At 39.1% G+C, this 18495-nt stretch overlaps 1 protein-coding gene across 2 annotated transcripts in view; it reads left to right on the forward strand.

Moving 5' to 3' along the window:
- The first annotated feature begins 1265 nt into the window (after positions 1-1265).
- The window catches only part of CD38 (CD38 molecule), a 68070-nt gene continuing 50840 nt past the window's right edge, over positions 1266-18495 (forward strand). The window contains exon 1 of one of the 2 annotated variants that reach the window (XM_027836552.1): positions 1266-1665. In XM_027836552.1, the coding sequence (XP_027692353.1) occupies positions 1430-1665 (236 nt within the window). In that variant the 5' untranslated portion in view covers positions 1266-1429. The remainder of the gene's footprint in view (positions 1666-18495) is intronic. The other variant, XM_027836551.1, reaches the window with a different exon arrangement.

An 18495-nucleotide genomic window follows, 5' to 3' on the forward strand; every position in this document is an offset into this window, starting at 1 on the left:
CAGTTGAAACATAACTGTCGTATGACAACTTAGTCAAGCTATGTTGGAAAGGCTCATAACCAGTTTGACCACAGGGTGGGTGGTAAAATCCTGTGCCACATAGCAACTTTTTTTTTTTTTTTAGTGAGGCAATTAGGGTTAAGTGACTTGCCCAGAGTCACACAGCTAGTAAATTTTTATGTGTCTCAGGCCAGATTTGAACTCAGGTCCTACTGATTCCAGAGGCAGTGCTCTATCCCCTACACTGTCTAGCTGCCCCTTACACATAGCAACTCTTGAAGGTACTCTACTGAGTTCCAGAGGGGCTGCAGTATGCTTGGGTGAATGCACCCATGATGATGAAATCATAGATTCTTCAAGTATTCAGATGACAGTTGGGATGGGTCAATGGTGAATGTATGAAAAACAAAGTACAAATCTATGCTGGCTCTAATTCATGGAACAGGGCTCAGGGGCCATGTTTCAAATTTCTTTTTGTACTTTCAATTTGTATCATTGGAGAGAACTTTCAATTCAATGTGATCCCATACTAATTTAAATATTTAATTAGGTCCTATATTGCTTGAATCAACCTAAACAATTCAGCACAATACTTATTATGTACTTTGCTATGTACAAGACACCTGGCACAGAAACGCAGAGAGTGCCCAACAAATACTTGTTGAATTAAAATTTGAAGGTGCTGCCTCCAGCCAGTGGAATATCTTTCATGGGTCTGGGTGTCAAAAATCAAACATCATTTACAGGGCTGTATTTTTTGAGGATATCTGACAACTGACCGGTGGTGATGAGGAACTCTATAGCAAAGAAGTTACATGTGAAAAATGCAAATTTAGGAACAGGAACTGAAGAAGGGAGAAGCAGGGTGGACTAGATAGGGAACTGGAGCAGCGGGTGGGCTCCCTGAGTTCTAGTCTTCGTGCTATAATCCTGTGCTTTGCCGCTGCTGTGAAATGAGGAGGGTAATCTTTGCCGAGCACCCCAAGTTCCTCAGATGTAAAACTTTAAGAGCCTAGTTCTCCTCTTCCTCCTAGAAGCATCACCAGTTCTGGCACTGCACTAGACAGTGAATTGGAGCTAGGATCAATGTGAATTTTCACTTCTGCCATTCGCTGTTGAGCTTTCTTGAGGTTCAGCGATGTTTTAAGAAGAAAAAAAAAGGAGGAGGAGGAGACTTATTCCATTTGCTTGTGATTGTGGGAATTCTTGACTTCTGTTTGCTTAGGTCAGGGTTGTTGGTCGGTAAGTCAGATCCTTTAAAAGAAGGAGGGGAGGGGCTGGAGAGAAGGGAAGAGGAACATAGAAGAGATAAGGCAGAGGTGCAGTTTCACACTGGTCAAATTGCTTAATCCCTCCTTTCCCCATTTACTACCAGAGATTTGGGGACAACCAGGTTCCCTCTGCTTTACTTACCCTTCTTTTCCTCACCATGGTCAGAGAAAGCAGCCCATGCCGGAGTCAGAAATGTAGGTGCCTCTTGCTGGGACTCACAGTCATCCTAATCTTTGGGGCTGTTGCGGTCTTTGCTGCTGTGATCTTTGCCGGCAGGAGGGACCCACCAGCTGTGTTGCTTCAGTGGAAGGGAAGAGGATCCACAGACAATTTGAAAGAAATCATGCTGGGGAGATGCTTCACTTATACAGAGATGGTAAACCCAGAGCTGAGGTAAGCGATGGGGGGGGACCCTGCTTTTTGCCATTGGGCAATCCTCAGGCAAACAGCTCTGGCAAAGGAACAGTGCAAACTTCTTTAAACAATCAGCCTACTGTTTGGGATCAGCTAGAAAGGAGGAGGGGAGGCAGGCACCTCAAACGCTTAAAATTCTGCACTGGACATTATAAATTCTTGTCAGTTGGCTTGAGGGTGGAGGGAAGGAGGGTGAAGGGAGGTGTGTGCCAGTGTGGTAAGGCATGCCTACTTAGGAGATGAGACTGTTCTAGATTTTACTCATGGAAACCACCACTCTTCCAATTCTAACCACATACTATCGACAGAAGACCCGGGTTCAAAACCCAGCGGTGCCACTTACTGACTCTATGAACTTGGGCAAGTCCTTCACCTCTGAGGCTCAGTTTCCTCATCTGTAAAATGAGAGGGTCGGATGAGATTGTTTTTAAGGTCTTTTCTAGCTTGAAAGCTGTAATTCTGAGTTCTGAGTCACTGACTTGGCCTTCACATAGCATCACAGAAGCTTGATGGATGTGTGGGGTGGGGGTGGAGGGGCAGGAAAGAGAATAACTATTCATTTTGTTGTCTAATATCATGTTTGTGTTCACAGTGTACATGTGTGGGTGGAGTTGAAAATGGTGTACGCATACTTAAGTTTGGTCAATTTGTCCTTGAGTGTGTTCCCATTATTTTTGTTGTTGTTCAGTCCTTCAGTTATGTCCAAAGCTTTGTGACCCTGTGGACCATAGCGCGCCAGTGCTGTCCATGTGGGGTTTTCTTGGAAAAGATACTGGAGTGGTTTGCCATTTCCTTCTCCAGTGGATTATAGCTGTCCTATTCAAGTTCACATAGCTAGTAAGTGTCTGAAACTGGATTTGAACTCAGGTCTTCCTGACTCAAGTCCCAGTGCTGTATCCGCTGAGCCACTGAACTGCCTCCAAAAAAATTTTTTTTTCCAGTTGTGTCCAACTCTTTGTGACTCTATTTGGGGTTTTCTTGGCACAGATACTGGAGTAGTTTGCCATTTTCTTCTCTGGCTCATTTTACAGATGAGGAAACTGAGGCAAATAGAGGTTAAGTGACTTGCCCAGGACCAAAGAGCTAGTAAGTGTCCAAGGCCAGATTTGAACTCTCATCTTCCTGACTCCAAGCCCAGTGCTCTATTCACTTAGCTGCCTATATTTTACGCAGTTAAAATTAATCAAAATGATTGGGGCAGTAGGGAAGAAACATGAGATTTGCTTGGATTGCCAAAATGCTTCCAGGGCTCCTGAAATCAAGAAAAACCATATGTGGAAGGTGTTTATGCATCTCTTGTCTATTAGGAAGTAGAAAGAGGCTTAGAGCATCACCTTCCATCCCAAACAAATTTCAGCAATTGTTATAGAAAGCAGGGTCTTCTTTACCTGGTTGACTAGAGGCAGTGTGGTAAAGTGGAGAGAACACTGGACTCTGAGGCAGGAATACCTAAGTTCAAATCTTGCCTCCCTCAGGCTCCTACTGATCATCTTACCCAGGGCAAATCACTTGCTATGCTCTGTGCCTGTTTCCTAATCTATAACACAAAAGAATTGAACTCAGTGACTTCTAAGGTCCATTTCAGCCCTAACTCTCTGACTGTTCCATGCCACATCACTGTGTACCCACCTCCACCCACTTTTCCAACTTCCCATTATGTATTGTCTTTCTCCATTAGAACGTTAGCTCTTACAGGGCAGGGATGGTTTTGTTTGCTCATATCTGTTTCCCCAGAATTTTTCACAGTTCCTACCATGTAGTTAAGTGCTTAATAAATGCTTAAAAAAGTCTATCCTATATTCTTATGATTTTAGTACTTCATACACTTGGAAAAATCAAATTATCTGCACAAGTTAGTCCATGGTATCAGGGCCCTAGGGGCATGCCCCATTACAAGTCTCCCAGGACCAGCAAGCATTTAGGGTTCCCCACCTCTGCCTGGACACCAACTCAAGGAAATCAATTGGACAGAGATAAATATGAGGGCACAAGGGAGGTTATAGCCATCTGGTCCTGTTCTGATGGTTGAAGATTTCCTCATAAGACTTTTAAGGGTTGAGATAAACTTAGATAGCCTATAATTTAACGTTTTCATTTTACAGACAAGCAACTTGAGACCCAGAGTAGGTTAAATGACTTATTTGTCTGAAGTTGTATGTTGGTTGACTGCCAAAGCTAGGTCTCCTAATTCTAGACTCAGTGTTTGTGTGACAATATAATGCTGCCTCCCTAACCTATAGCAGACTTGGAGGAATTGGAAACAATATGATGGCTTCAGAACAATAGAGTCTGGGTTAGAATCTTGGTTCTACTACTTAACACTGGGTGACCTTGGTCAACTGACTTAGGATGCAAGAGTTAATGATTCCAGGGAACTAATGATGAACTATACTACACACCTCCTAACAGAGAGGTGATAGATTCAAGATGCAGAGGGAGAACATGGACAATGTAGAAATTTGTTTTACTTGACTATGCATGTTTGTTATAAGGATTTTGCTTTAACTTTTTTTCTTTTAAATTTGGGGGAAGGGCAAGAGAAAGAGAAAATAAATGTCAGTTGAAAATAAAATGTAACGTAATTTAAAGAAATAAAATACAAGGATTGGACTGGATGGCCTCTGGGATTTTCCCCTCTCTCACCCCCCAACTTTAAATCTATGAATCTACCCAGCTTTGTAATGGCTGTCCCCCATGCCTGGAATGTGCTCCCTCTTCACCTCTGCCTCTTAGAACCTCTGGCATCCTGTAAGACTCAGCTCCCATGCCACCTTCGGTAGGAGGCCTTTCCTAGTCTCTCTGGCTTCTAGCTCCTTCCTCTCTATCTACTTTAAATGTGTATTGACTATACCTATTTATGTAAATGTTATCTCTCCCTTTAGAACATAAGCTTCGTGAGGGTAGAGACTGTTTTCACTTTTTCTTTGCATTCCAAGGCTTGGTACATTGCCGGGCACATAGTAAGTGCTTAATAGATACTTATTGATTGATAGATTAATTGATGATTCCTGAGCTAAGTACAACAACCCGAATGCCTTGGTGGAACTAGGTTCCTTTAGGTAGTTCAGAATCCTGGGACAACCACTCCCCACTAGGTAAAGTCACAAAGAAAGTCTTAGACAATCCTATAATAAGTCTTCCTTGGGAAGACTACATTGGCAGTCTCTGATTTCAGTCTAATGCCAGCCTCACTCTACTTTTTCAGTCCTTAACTGAGGTGTGGATTACCGGTCTGCTCCCCCCACCACAAATGTCTCTCTCAGGTGAGATGGAACCAGGAAGGGTTGGTTATACAAAGAATAGTGATTGTTGCTGACTCCCTACTGAAGCAGCTATTTGAGGAAGTGATAATAAGACCCCTTGGGAGAGCCAATCAATCAATCATCAAGAATTTCTTAGAGCAGAACCAGTTTTTACGAGAGCACGACATTGTAAAGAAAAACAACCTTGAAAGATTTAAGAACTCTGATCAAAGCAATGACCGGCCATGTCTCCAGGGATGCTATGCTGAAGTGTACTACACATCTCTGAAAGAGATGTACGGATTCAAGGCACAGAAAGGGATGTATGTTTTTGGACATGGTTATTGTGTGGATTCATTTTGCTTAACTATGATGAATTTTTAAAAGGCTTTTTTTTCTTTCTCTTAGTTTTTAATGGGGAGGGGAATCTTGGAGGGGAAAGGTGGGGTTAGTAATAGGAATACCAAAAAAAAGATCCACTGAAACTTTAAAAAAATACACACAGATGAGAACAGAATGAAATACTGAAGGAAAATCAAATAAGCATGACATTTTTGAAAGTAATGTGTGGAATTTATTATGTAATGTTTTTAAAGCAAAAGTTATAAAACAGATTCCCAATTTTATTCACAATCAGGAGTGTAATGGTAAATGTGTAACAACTGGCAAATACTTTGGGGAAATGTTCATAACACACTTTAAGTTAAATCTGCATTATTAATATTTTCTCCATCACTTTCTTAAATCTAGACAATTAACAATAAATCAAGCCCTGATTTGTGCTTTCATTCTGATTTCTGAAGTATTAAAGCTCACCCTGAGAATTTGTCCAGTGCTCTTTTTGTATTGATTGGAGAGAAACCAAGGGAAATATTTAAAAATGAAAAACAAACAGGTATATGAGGAAAACATAGGGTCTAGGGAGAAAAAGGTTTTTTCAGGTCAGAGAGGGGAAATATGTTCTCCAGCATTTTTACAGGGTTGGGGGCTTTGGGGGTCCAAGGCCTGCACAGTGAGTTGGCAGCGACAACTCTTTGAAGATCTATTGATGAAGCTGTAAAGCTGAACAGCACAGACAAGACCAGGGACTTGATACGCTGTAATAGAAGCCACCACAGTCACTGTCATTATTTTGTCTGGCCAGGTGGATCTCAAAAGTAACATGGGTGTGTGTGTGTGTGTGTGTGTGTGTGTGTGTGTGTATTCTGCTGTGTATATAAAATGCTCTTTATTGGTGTTAAAGTTCAGACTTAAATATTAAAATTAAACCCCTATCCCCAAGCATCTATTAAAAGCTTTCCTTGGACCAGCCATTGTGCTAGGTGCTGGTGGTACAAAGAAAAAATGAAATAGGTGTTTCCATTCTATGACAACATGCACATAAATAAATGTGTGAAAAATACATTTTTTTACTAGTTTAGGGATGGAGACCACTAATAGCTGTAAGGGTAGGGAGGGCATCAGTAAAGGCATGAGCTGGGTCTTGAAGGTAGTAAGGGACTCTATTATGAGACAGAGGGGGCATTCATTGCAGGCATTCAGGAAAACTCATATGTGACCAGCAAGTATATTCTGTCAGAGCAGAAAGTGCTCACTAAAGTTGGGAGTCCCCTCTTGATCATTTTGAAGGGGATGGATGCCCATCTTTTTCTGGGATCCTCCACTAAGACCATTGGAATCATCCTTAAAACCCTGGGGGTTGGGGGGAGATAATTAACTGCTTACCCTGGCAGGGTCAGCTCCTTTAGTTAGTGTGTAATGTGTACCTACTTACTCCCTCCCAGTTCCACAGTTAAAGAAAATCAGTCTTATGGTAATAATATGTCATTACCTCTCTGGTCCTCTGTAGCACATCCTTCCAGCTTTATCTGAAAATAGAATTCTGAAATGGTAGGAAAGCTGCCTCTCTCTCTCTCTCCCTCTCAAGTTTTGTAGTCAGTTGCACTAAATGACTTCTGACCTTCCAACTCTGAGATTCCGTGTAGGTAAAGTGAAGAAAGACACAATTAGGATGGTAGTTCTGTTAGTGGTGAAAAGGTAATGGATAGGAAAGATGATGTAGAGAAAGAATTGACAAAACTTGGCAACAATTGCTCATGAAGGGTGAGAGAGAGTGAAGAGTTGAAGAGGCTTGGTCGATATTAGTCAAGGTTAGTGGAAAAATACTAGTGCCCTTAATAGAAACAGAAAAATTTGGAGGACCATCAGGTTTACCAGGGAAGAAAATGAGGTCGGTTTTGGACACATTAACTTTGAGAGAGATGCCTATGCTGTATCCATGTGGAGATATCTAGTGGCAGGTTGTAATGTGGAATAGGCATTTGGCAGAGAGATTAGACCTTTGTCTGAGAGTCATAGGCATAGAAATGATTATTGGATGTATGGCATTATTTTGGAAGCTTATTTAGGGAAAATGGGTAGAAAAAGACATGAAGGGGGCCCAGGAAAGAGCCTTGGGCACACCTACTATAAGCGGCAGCAGACGGATGATGAATTAGCAAAGGAAAGTGAAAAGGAGTTGATCAGAGAAGCAGGAGACAAGAGGAAAAAAGGTAGGTTAGCTTTTATACTTTCATACAGAAAAGCAGCCATACGTGAGTTTATTGGTGCACCATCCATGTCTATGTCCTTCTATAAATTCTCCAAAGAGAATCAATGAAAGATACCAGAGACCTTCCTTTAGTTCTTTTAACAAATGCAATAGATCCTGGGGTAACACATAGGCTTTCACTCCTGTGATATTTCTGCCTTGTCCTTGTTAACAGATTTTGTGCCTCTCTTTATCCGCAAATCATCATTGGCAATAGGCTGAAATCTACCTACATCCACCATTTTTGTCTCTCCATTGCCCTGTGGGTCACTCGCAATTCTGATCCTTTAAAAATTGTTTGTTCTGTGATCCTTGCTCCCTCACCTCCTACTCACTTATCATTCTCCTGCAATCTCTCTTACAATCCCTCCACTCTATTAAAATTGCTCTTTCTAAGGTTTCCAACAAACTCATGCACCATTAAACCTATTGGCTTTTTGTCAGTTCTCCATCTGTACGTTTTGGAACGTATCAACTGCCCCCTCCTCCTGGATACTCTTCTCTACCCTCACCTTTCACAGTATTGTTCTCTGCTTGTTTCCTTTCTCCCTTCCTCTCTTTCTCCTGTCTTCCCTTTCTTGCTCCTTCTCTCTTTTCCTTCCTTCCTCTCTCCCTTCCTCTCTTCCTTACTTTTTTTTCTGGGTGGCGGGGGAAAGGGAAAGGTATGAAATTGCCTTTATTTTGTCCTAGGTAAAATGCATAAGATGCTATGGACTCACAGGCACTCATGAGCAAATAGAGAAATACAAAGCCCTCAAAAGCCCATCAGCTCTCCTTGGATGGGAACTGACTTTGGAGTTGCTGTCAAGGTAACTCTCAGTTAATATCTCTTTCTCACAGTGTCCTACACAGTCTCTTCCAGACTTACAACACCATTTTATGGGATAGAATCCCTTTGGAAGGCAAACATTGCAGATGCTGAAAATAGCAATTCCCTTTTTCATTAGATCTGTACTGTCATTATTTCAAATTAAAATTTATTTTTTCAACTAATAAGCATTCATTTTTTTTCTCCTCTCCAACTTCCTCTATTGAAGAAAAGAAAGAAAAACAAAACCCTTGCAATAAACATGCATAATTAAGCAAAACAAATTTCCACATTGGCCATGTCTAAAAATATGTGTCTTATTCTGCATATATAGTTCTTCGCTTCTCTGACAACAGATAGGTAGTGTTCTTATCATTGGTCTTCTGGAGTCATGGTTGATCATTTCATTTCCCTGAGTTCTTAAGATTGTCAAAGGCCAATATAGACTAATATCCTTAATTTGCTTTGATGTAAAATTTTTAAATACAGTATTAGTAAAGAGGTCACAGCAATATATTTTAAAAGATTGTATACTATGACCAGGTTGGATTTATAGCAGGAATGCTAAGTTGGTTCAATATTAGGAAAATTGTAAATATAATTAACCATAGTATTAAGAACATCAAAAATAATTGATTAATTTTATCAATAGATGCAGGAAGAACTTTTGATAAATACAAGATCCTTTTTTGTTTAAAAAAAAACACTAGAAAGCATGAACCATAAATGGGTCTTATCTATATTTTTCAAAATGCATTTAAACTATATTTTAATTGGCTCTGTCTTTCTGAATCCCCTTGACTTCCTTTGTAAAAATTTATCTTCTTTCTTGCTATATCTGCTAAAAATTCATCTTTGTTTTTTTTTAATCTTGGTTTTCCATTAATCACTTTTGCAGATGGAAATATCCATTTTTCTCTTTAAAGCCTTTGGCTTTCCTCCTTCCTATAAGAGACATCTTTAAATTACTTTTTAATAGGTCTCACAACTCTGATGTCTTGGAAAGGGAACCGAGGATCTCTTCTCTTGATCCCATCTTTCCTAACATACTTTAAAAAACTTTTTCCAGTTCTGATAGGAATTTGCTCGTGCTCCATAAGCCTCTGCCAAATTTCCCAGGTTTTGAAAAGCAAATTCCAGCTGTTTATCCTTGCATAATCAAATAAAGATGGTATCTTTAGTTTATACATCACAAATTCTATTCCACATAATAACTGAGAGTCATTGAGGTAGAATAGTAAATAGAATGCTAGACCTGGAGTCAGGAAGACCTGAGGTAAAAATCTGGCTTCAGACATTTACTAGTTGTATGCTCCTGGGTAAGTCACTTAACTTGAATTGGTCTCAGTTTCCTCTACTATAAAATGGGGATAATAATAGCACCTACTTCCCAAGGTTACTATGAGGATCAGGTGAGATGTAAAGTGCTTAGGGCAGAGTCTGGCACACAGTAGGTATTTAATAAATGCTTGTTTCCTTACTTTCTTATTCTTAATAATTTTACTGATATCATTTCTCTTTTTATTCTAACCATTCTTTACCTCACCCCCACCCCAAACAAGCATCTTGCCCAGTCTTATCTTTTGCTACTTCTCCGACTTTACATTTCAGTCAAATGGAGTTACTTCCTGGCTCCTGTCTATATCCTGACATCTCTTGATTCTGCCTTTTTCACATTGCATCCTATCCCCAGAACAGATTCCTTCCCTCCCTTCCCCTCTTCCTTCAAGACCCAACCCACATTCCACCCTCTCCATGTATGACACCTCCTCTACAAGCTAAAAATGACCTTCCTCAAATTTCTTCCCTAAATTTGTTGCTGTTCAGTTGTTTTTCAGTCTCATCCAACTCTTCGTGACCCCATTTGGGGTTTTCTTGGCAAAGATACTGGAGTAGTTTGCCATTTCCTTCTCCAGCTCATTTTATAGACAAGAATACTGAGGCAAACATGGTTAAGTGACTTGCCCAGGGTCACACAGCTAGTAAGTGTCTGAGGCCAGATATGAACTCAGGAAGATGAGTCTTCCTGACTTCAGGTCAAGTACTCTATCCACTGTGCCACCTAGTCACCCATTCCCTAAAATTATCCCTCCTCAAATTTCTTCTAGCACTTTGCCTGGACCTCTTCTTTGCATTGATCTTATTCTGTAATTGAATCAGTTTTTTGAGTACCTGCTCTTCCCTCCATTAGATTGTGAACCCTTTGAGACTGAGTCCTTGGCAGGGCTGATTAGAAAGGGATTCTGCTCACTGAGACTAAGGATATATTTTCAGAGTGAAGGGTGAAGGTGGGAGTTGCCTGTGGCTATGGCTGACAAATGATCGTTTATCTAACACTGTGCCTCATTGGAAATCTCCACTCAGATTTTCCACCTCCAACATAACTAATGTGGAAATATATTTAATATGATTGTACACGTAGAGCCTATGGCAGCTTGCACACCATCTTGGGGAAGGGGGAGGGGAGAGAGGGAGAGAAAGTTTAAAATCCAAAATCTTAAAGACGTGAATGTTGAAAACTAAAAATAAATAAAAATATATACATATTTTAATAAATATGTATATATTTACTTCTCCTAAATGTAAATCTTTAATAAATAATAAAAATATATACGTATTTAAAAAAAAGGTTTTCCACCTCAATGGTCTGGCCTGCCTTTTGGTTTATACTTTCATTTAGATACAGATTTGGACCCAACCTCTCTTTCTCCAGGATGGAGTCTTAGCCCCTACCCAACAATTGTTTTAATTATAAATCAGTCAATCAATAAGCAGTTATTAAGCACCTACTAAGGATGATTCAAGGGAGAATAAAAAGAAAAAAAAAAGAAAACAGTCACTACCCTCAAGGAGCTTACATTTTATCAGTAAAGTAATGCATTGAGGATTTTCCTCAACCTTCCTGAGGATCATTGTTTAAGGTTAGGCTGCTTTGTAGCAACAGACTTAGGCTTAGGTAGCATATATGTTGGTTGCCATATGTAAGCCCCTCCCATAGCTTGTGGGAGCAAGATCTGTTCCCTGGCCTACCATGGGAAGTCCCAAAGAGAATTCTAGGAAACAGGTTCAAGAGAAAAGAAAGAGAGTGAGAATAGGTGTTCTACCTCCTTTTAAAATCTCCTGAATTGGTCTTCTTGGTTCAGTGGCTAATTGTCTTAGATACGATACCTTCTTCTGCCACCCTCATAAGGATTAAGGGATTACTTTTTTTGCCATAGAGCTTTAGTGCTGGGCACATGGACCAGGAGAGACCATCGATGTTCAGTTAAGTTCTACATGGGCTCCTGTCTATGGTGAGCACCATGACTATTACATACATATTTCCATTTTAAAGATGTAAAAAGAGTAACTGACAAACTGGAGCCAAGCCAGAAGAAAGAGACAAGGAAATGAGGGGTGTGGAGATTGTGTCATATGAGGAAATAAATGAAAATATTTAATACTTAAGTGAAGAGATGGGTTATATAATAGAGGTGTTTCTAAAGGGCTGTCACAGGGAAGGGATTAGACTTGTTTTATTTGGCCCCAAAGGGTAAGAATCAATAGCCCCAAATGGAAGTTGCAGGGTAAAAGGTTCTAACACAGTATAATAACTTCCAAATAATTAGAGCTATGCCCAAATGGAAAAAAGTTTCCTTGTTAAATAGTGAGTCCCCCATTGCAGGAAGTATGTAAACAGAAACTGGATGCTAGAGAAAAGATTTCTGGCTTATGAACAAATGAATAAAAAAAAGCATTTATTAAAGACTATTTACCAAGAACCATACTAATTGCTGGGGAGAAAAATACTAAACAAGACAGCTCCTGACCTCTAGGAGCTTACATTCTAATGGAAGAGGTAACACATGCAAGGGAGTAGTGTCCTGGGAAGGATGTTTTGGTCTGCGAAATCAAAGGGTGAATGGAGCTAGTAGTTTAAACTAATTTATTTCTTGAATCCCTTCCCACTCTAAGATTTTATGATTCTGTGGATTTATAGTAGTAGTAAGAAGGATTTAGGGATGGCAGGTGGAGGAGGAAGGAAGAAGGAAACAGGGGAGTACTGGGAAATTAGCTTCATCAGCGAAATTGTTAGAGGAAGTTTGACCAAACTGATCAAAGGTGGGAATGTAGAATTCATTAATGTTATAGAAAAAAGTACAGGCAGTTTTCCCCTTTCCTTTTGGTACCAAATTCATTTAACTATCAAAATATTTTTCTTGAATACTTGTTGGTTACAACACCCTCTTCTGTCTCATTGTAATATTACTTTTTAATAGCAGCACCCAATTCATTCCCAATGGCCACCCTTCTTTCTCTTCATGCTGGCTTCAAGGGTCACATATCAGCATGTGAAGAGTCATATGCAGTCTTGGTATCCTGCGTTGGCCAGCCATGAGTTAGAGCGTGGGTCAGTGAGGTCATGGTTACAGATTCAGCTCCTGGATAGGTCAGTTATCTTTGTTTAATCTCTTCCATGACCTCTTGACTGTCCATCTCACAAATGCTGCTGTTTTTCCAAAGGGAGACCAGGCCAGGAGAACAGGAAGGTCTCTGATCATTCCTGCTATTGGAAATGTTACTCGGTGCACCCGTCAGAAGGATGGTGGTCCAGCAACAGTAACAACATAAATTCTAAAGTCTGCAAGGTGCTTTACATATTTTATTTCATTTGATATATGTGCAGTAAGTACAATAGGCATTGTTGTACCCATTTTACAGATGAAGAATTTGAGGTGACCAGGCCACGGTCACACAGCTAGTCAGTGTCAGATGTGGAGATTGAACAGGGGTCTTTACAGCACCAAGTCCAACTCTGCTTCCACTTTACATGTTGCTTTTCATTCTGTTGTATTACTGGAGCCAAGTGAAGTCTGGCATGTGCACACGTGTGTGTGTGTGTGTGTGTGTGTGTGTGTGTGTGCATACCATCAGCAAATTGTCCTGCTGCATAGATCAGTGGAAAGAACACTGATTTTGGAGTCAGAGAACCTAGGTTCATATCTCACCTCTGACACCATCTCTGTGACTTTGAGCAAGTAGTATAACCTTTCCGGGCCTCAGTTTTCTCATCTATAAAATGGTAGAGTAGAACTAGATGGTCTTTGAGATCCCTTCCAACTTGAAATCTGTGATTCAATGTTCCTATGATCCTGAAGGGCCCTGTATTTAGTTAGAAAACTGGTTAGATTGCCTCTTCTTTCACCTGCTACAAGTTTGACCTTGAGCAAAGGCCCTGATCTCTTACAGCCTCACAAATGTTCACTACCCATTTCATTAGCAAATGAGCTAATGATTTTGAAGCACAAATTGAAGTGCAAAACATTTATTTGCATTTTTTTTTCAAATTTCTACAAGGCAAGTCACTTAGTTCCTTTCTGGAATAATTTCCCCAAACATAGGCTCATCTCAGGAATGCCTTGAATGTTACAACATAACAGAGTCCACATTCTCCTTCTCCGGAAAGAGATTCCTCCAGAAATAATAAATCCACAGGAACACTTCCAGTCAGGAATTCTTCTTGCCATGGGTGTCCTGAGGGATGAATTCTTTCTAAAAAAAAAAAAACACAAAAGACAAGCTGATACAAACAAGATGACCTCAAAAAAATAAATAAATAAAAAGGTCTGAATGAGTGAAAACTGAATCACAGATAAAATTAGGATTTTGTGTCAACTATTCCAGAGAATGAATACAAAGTTTAAAGTGCTTTATTAATATTTCCTCCATCACTTTCTCAAAATCCAAATGATCAACAAAGTAATAAATCAAACCTTGATTTGTACCATGGCAATTTCCAAGGTGTAAGTGGTCACACTAAGAAAGTAACAATCACTTCTCAGGAACTTCCTCCAGCATATTAAAAAGGAGTTTTAGGAACCACCAGATGTGGTTGTTTCACATTGCAGATGAGACAACTGAGGTTCAGAGAAGGGAAAAACTTACTAGTACCATAAACGGTGGGGCAAGGACTAGAATCTGGGATGCTTTTGCTGAAGACAATGAAAAATTGATTCATTAAAGCACGGAAAGAAAATGAGAGATGTGCTCATTATAACTAAGAAACTGGGACTTGTAATTATGAGGAACAGTTGAATTTTTCTTAAACCACATTAAATACATATGGAGAATTTGGACTTAGAATTAGAAAACCTGGCTCTGCCATACACTTTCTATGTAACCTTAAAAAGGGGGCAGGATTTGTTTTGATCTCATCCAAACATATTCTCCTCTTATTTAGATCTCTTAAATATTAAAAAGTGATTTCTATCTTTGGTTTTGAATAAGTAGGTAGAATTCATCAGAAATAGTTTCACTGACTACCCTAATTCCCTGGAGGAAATGTTGATTTCTCAGACTAAATTCTCCAGGAAAAAAAATATCCAACTAGGAAGTTAGTGGTAATTACAACTCTGTAGGGGGACCTCAAGGGCAGAGCAGATTGAAAACCAGCATATGAAACTGAGTTAAAATTACAAAGGAATCTTTGAGGTCTGGATCAAAGCAACTGATTACATTTTCAGTGCAACTTCTTTTATGTTTTGAGACTTCAAGGTATAGTTTCCTCAAAGATGTGGCTGAACTGAAGAATTACAGCATTACTGAATTCCCACTACAAATGCAGTCTGATTTTATCTTCTCCTTAGTTCTTCTTCTTCCTTCCAACTCAGGATCTTTCTTTGCTTTCCACGTCCCCAGGTTCACATCCCTAGAGGCTTTCTATTCACATTTATTCTGTATTTTCCTGGTTCCCATCTTAGTTTTTTTTCCCTCTTTCCATTTAAGATTCCTTATGAAATATTCCAACCTATCCTATGTTTCCTATTCTTGTTTTTGTTTTTGGCTTTTTGCTGAGGCAATCAGGGTTAAATAACTTGCCCGGGGTCACATATCTAGTAAGTGTCAAGTGTCTGAGGCCAGATTTGAACTCAGGTCCTCCTGACTCCAGGGCTGGCACTCTATCCACTGTGCCACCTAGCTGTTCCTGTCTCTTGGAATTTTGAAAGAGGAAAAATGAGGGTAGGGGGAGATGTTCCACAAAACTAACTAGCATATATTAAAAAGTCTGATGTGCATCCAGTGTTCTACATCTATGGTCCTCTACCTCTACAAAGAAGTAAAGGAAGCATCTTCTTATATCTCTTTTTGGGGGACAAGTTAGGTCATTATGATTTTATAGTATTTGACTTCAATTACTTTGTTGTTGACATTATCCTATGTATTTATATTGTTGTAGATATTATGTATATGGTTTTTTAAAATATCTTTTTATTTATCCCACTGTGTTCATCCTACCTACATTTTGCCTTGTATCCCTTCCTTCCCCCTTCCAGAAAGCCAACCCTTGCAACAAAGAATTTTTTTAAAAAAGTGGAATAAGACCCCCCAAAAATCAACAAAACAATAAAATATCTGATCTTATATGCAGTGTTCCAAATCTGTGAACCCCCATCTCTGTAAAGGAGTAGGGAAAGATGTCTTCTTATGTCTCTTCTTTGGGCCCAAGCTTTTACTTTATAATTTCATAATATTCATTTCCTATTGTTTAGTTATTGTTGTTCTACCCATTTATCTTGTGGTAGTCATTGTGGATACTGTTTTCCTAGCTTTGCTTTCTTTGCATCAATTTATATAAATCTTCTCGTGTTTCTCTATATTTATTATGTTTATCATTTTTACAGCACAGTAATATCCCATTATATTCATGTCATATAGTTTGTTTAGCTGTTCCCAATTCAATAGACATCTACTTTGTTTCCAGTTTTGTTTCTTGTTTTTTTTTTTGGTGAGGCATTTGGGGTTAAGTGACTTGCCCAGAGTCACACAGCTAGTGAGTGTTATGTGTCTGAGGCTGGATCTGAACTCAAGTCCTCCTGACTCCAGGGCTGGTGCTCTGTCTACTGCGCCACCTAGCTGCCCCATTTTTCTTCTCTTTCTTTCTTTCTTTCTTGCTTTTTTTTTTAGGCAATTGGGGTTAAGTGACTTGCTCAGGTTCACACAGCTCCAGTTTTTTCTATGCCTAAAAGTGCTGCCATAAATATTTTTGTTTGTCAGTGGGGCATTTCTTTTTATCATTGACCTTTGTGGAGCTTCTACCTAGCAGTCCTCCATTAATTTAATAAAAATGTTTATGCAATATTAACAGAGACCTAAGTCTCCATAAAACATTGAATTTATAGATGGGATATACTTTGGTTCAATCCTCTACAACTCCAAAAATACCTTTTCTGAATGAAGGTTATAATATTGTAAGATTTAGAGCTGAAGAGACCTTAAAGATTATCTAATCCAGTCCATTCATCTCACAGAAAAGGAAACTGAGGCTCACAGAGTTAAGTGGTTTGCTCATGGTCACACAGTTAATAAGCAGATCTAAAATATGAACTCTCTCTAAATAACGGGCTCTTCCTACGACATTATGCAGCCTTAGTTACTTAAATTATTTGGCATTCAATTATATATTGCCATAAATTCTTATTTCTCTTATTGGTGTGTCAATCTGGTTTCGCCAATGAAATTATAACCTATTAATGGACAGAGATTATCTTCTTCTTCATATTCCCAATGGTACCTAATAGTATTAAGTTGTTAACTATTGGATGAATGGATGGATGAATAAACCAAGGGAAGGTAATGGAGAACAAGCTAGACTCAGCCAATGAAAGCATCATTTTCAGTTGTGTTCTCTCTCTTGCTCCAGATATCTGAACTGATCAATTTGCTATAGAATTGTAGGTTGTGGGTGGGAGGTGGGGAAGGGTACTGGAAAACTCTTTATTATACAAAGAACAAAAAGTAAGGGTACTCATTATTGCTAAGAGACAGCTGTCTCCTCAGAGAGCAATGCTGTCCAGATGTAACAGATTTAGGGGAGCTTTTAAGTTAGGGCTGGCCTAACACAGTCAGAAGCAATATATATGCACTCACAGGAAACCACATGTGGCAAACTGGGAGACTTCTTTGTACAGCTCAGATCTTGTTGGTCATTCTAATATTGCAACTTTAATCTTTTAAAAATATATTTTTATTAATTTCATTAAATATTTCCTAATTATTTTTTTAAAATTGTAACATTCATTTAAAAAAATTCAGTTCCAAACTCTCTCCCTCCCACCCCTCTCCCACACCTTGAGAAGGCAAGCAATATAATATTGATTATATATGTGAAGTGATGCAAAACATTTCAATATTAGTTATGTTACAAAAGAAAACACATAAAAACCACAAGAAAAATTAAGAGAATGAAAAATTATGCCTCAGTCTGCACTGAGAGTTCACCACTTCTGTCTTTGGAAATGGATAGCGTTTATCATCATGCATCTTTTGGCATTGTCTTGGATCATTATCTTGATCAGAATAGCTAAACCTTTCATAGATAAACATCACTACAATATTGCCATTACTATGTACAATGTTCTCCTGGTTCTAGTCACTTTACCTTGCATCAGTTCATATTATTCTTCCCAAGTTTTTCTAAAACCATTCTCGTGGTCATTTCTCATAACACAATAGTATTCCATCACAATCCTATACCACAAGTTGTTTAGCTATTCCTCAATTGATAGGTTTCCCCTCAATGTCCACTTCTTTGTCACTACAAAAAGAGATGCTAAAAATGTTTTTGTATAAATAGATACTTTTCCCTTTTCTTTGATCTCTTTGGGATACAGACTTAGTAGTGGTAATGTTGGGTCAAAGTATATGCGCAGTTTTATAGCCCTTTGGGTATAGTTCCACATTTTTCTCCAGAATGGTTGGATCAGTTCACAACTCCAGCAGTGCATTAGTGTTTCTATTTTCCCACATCCCTTCCAGCATTTGTCATTTTCCTTTTCTGTCTTGTTAACAAATTTGATAGGTGTGAGGTGCCCCAGAGTTGTTTTAATTTGCCTTTCTCTTATCAATAGTCGTACTTTAACCTTAACTTTAAGTCACATATCTTTTCCTATTCCTTTTACTCTGCTTTGGTCCTGGTACTAGTTAAACCACTTGGTCCTACCTTAGTGCTATACTTGTATCTACTATATATGATATTGTCCATTCCATTGTTGGATGGCTCTGGTTGTCAGGGGTATCCATTCAGAGCTATCCTTGGGATATGTCCAATTTGAGTGATTGCCCTAAACCCTGCCCTTTGACAGTCACAGCTGGCCTGTGGCTGGGGAAGATAGCAGGTAAAAAATGTCAGA

This window comes from Vombatus ursinus, unplaced genomic scaffold (assembly GCF_900497805.2).
Source record: "Vombatus ursinus unplaced genomic scaffold, bare-nosed wombat genome assembly UNPS02014818.1, whole genome shotgun sequence".
Classification (NCBI taxonomy): domain Eukaryota; kingdom Metazoa; phylum Chordata; class Mammalia; order Diprotodontia; family Vombatidae; genus Vombatus; species Vombatus ursinus.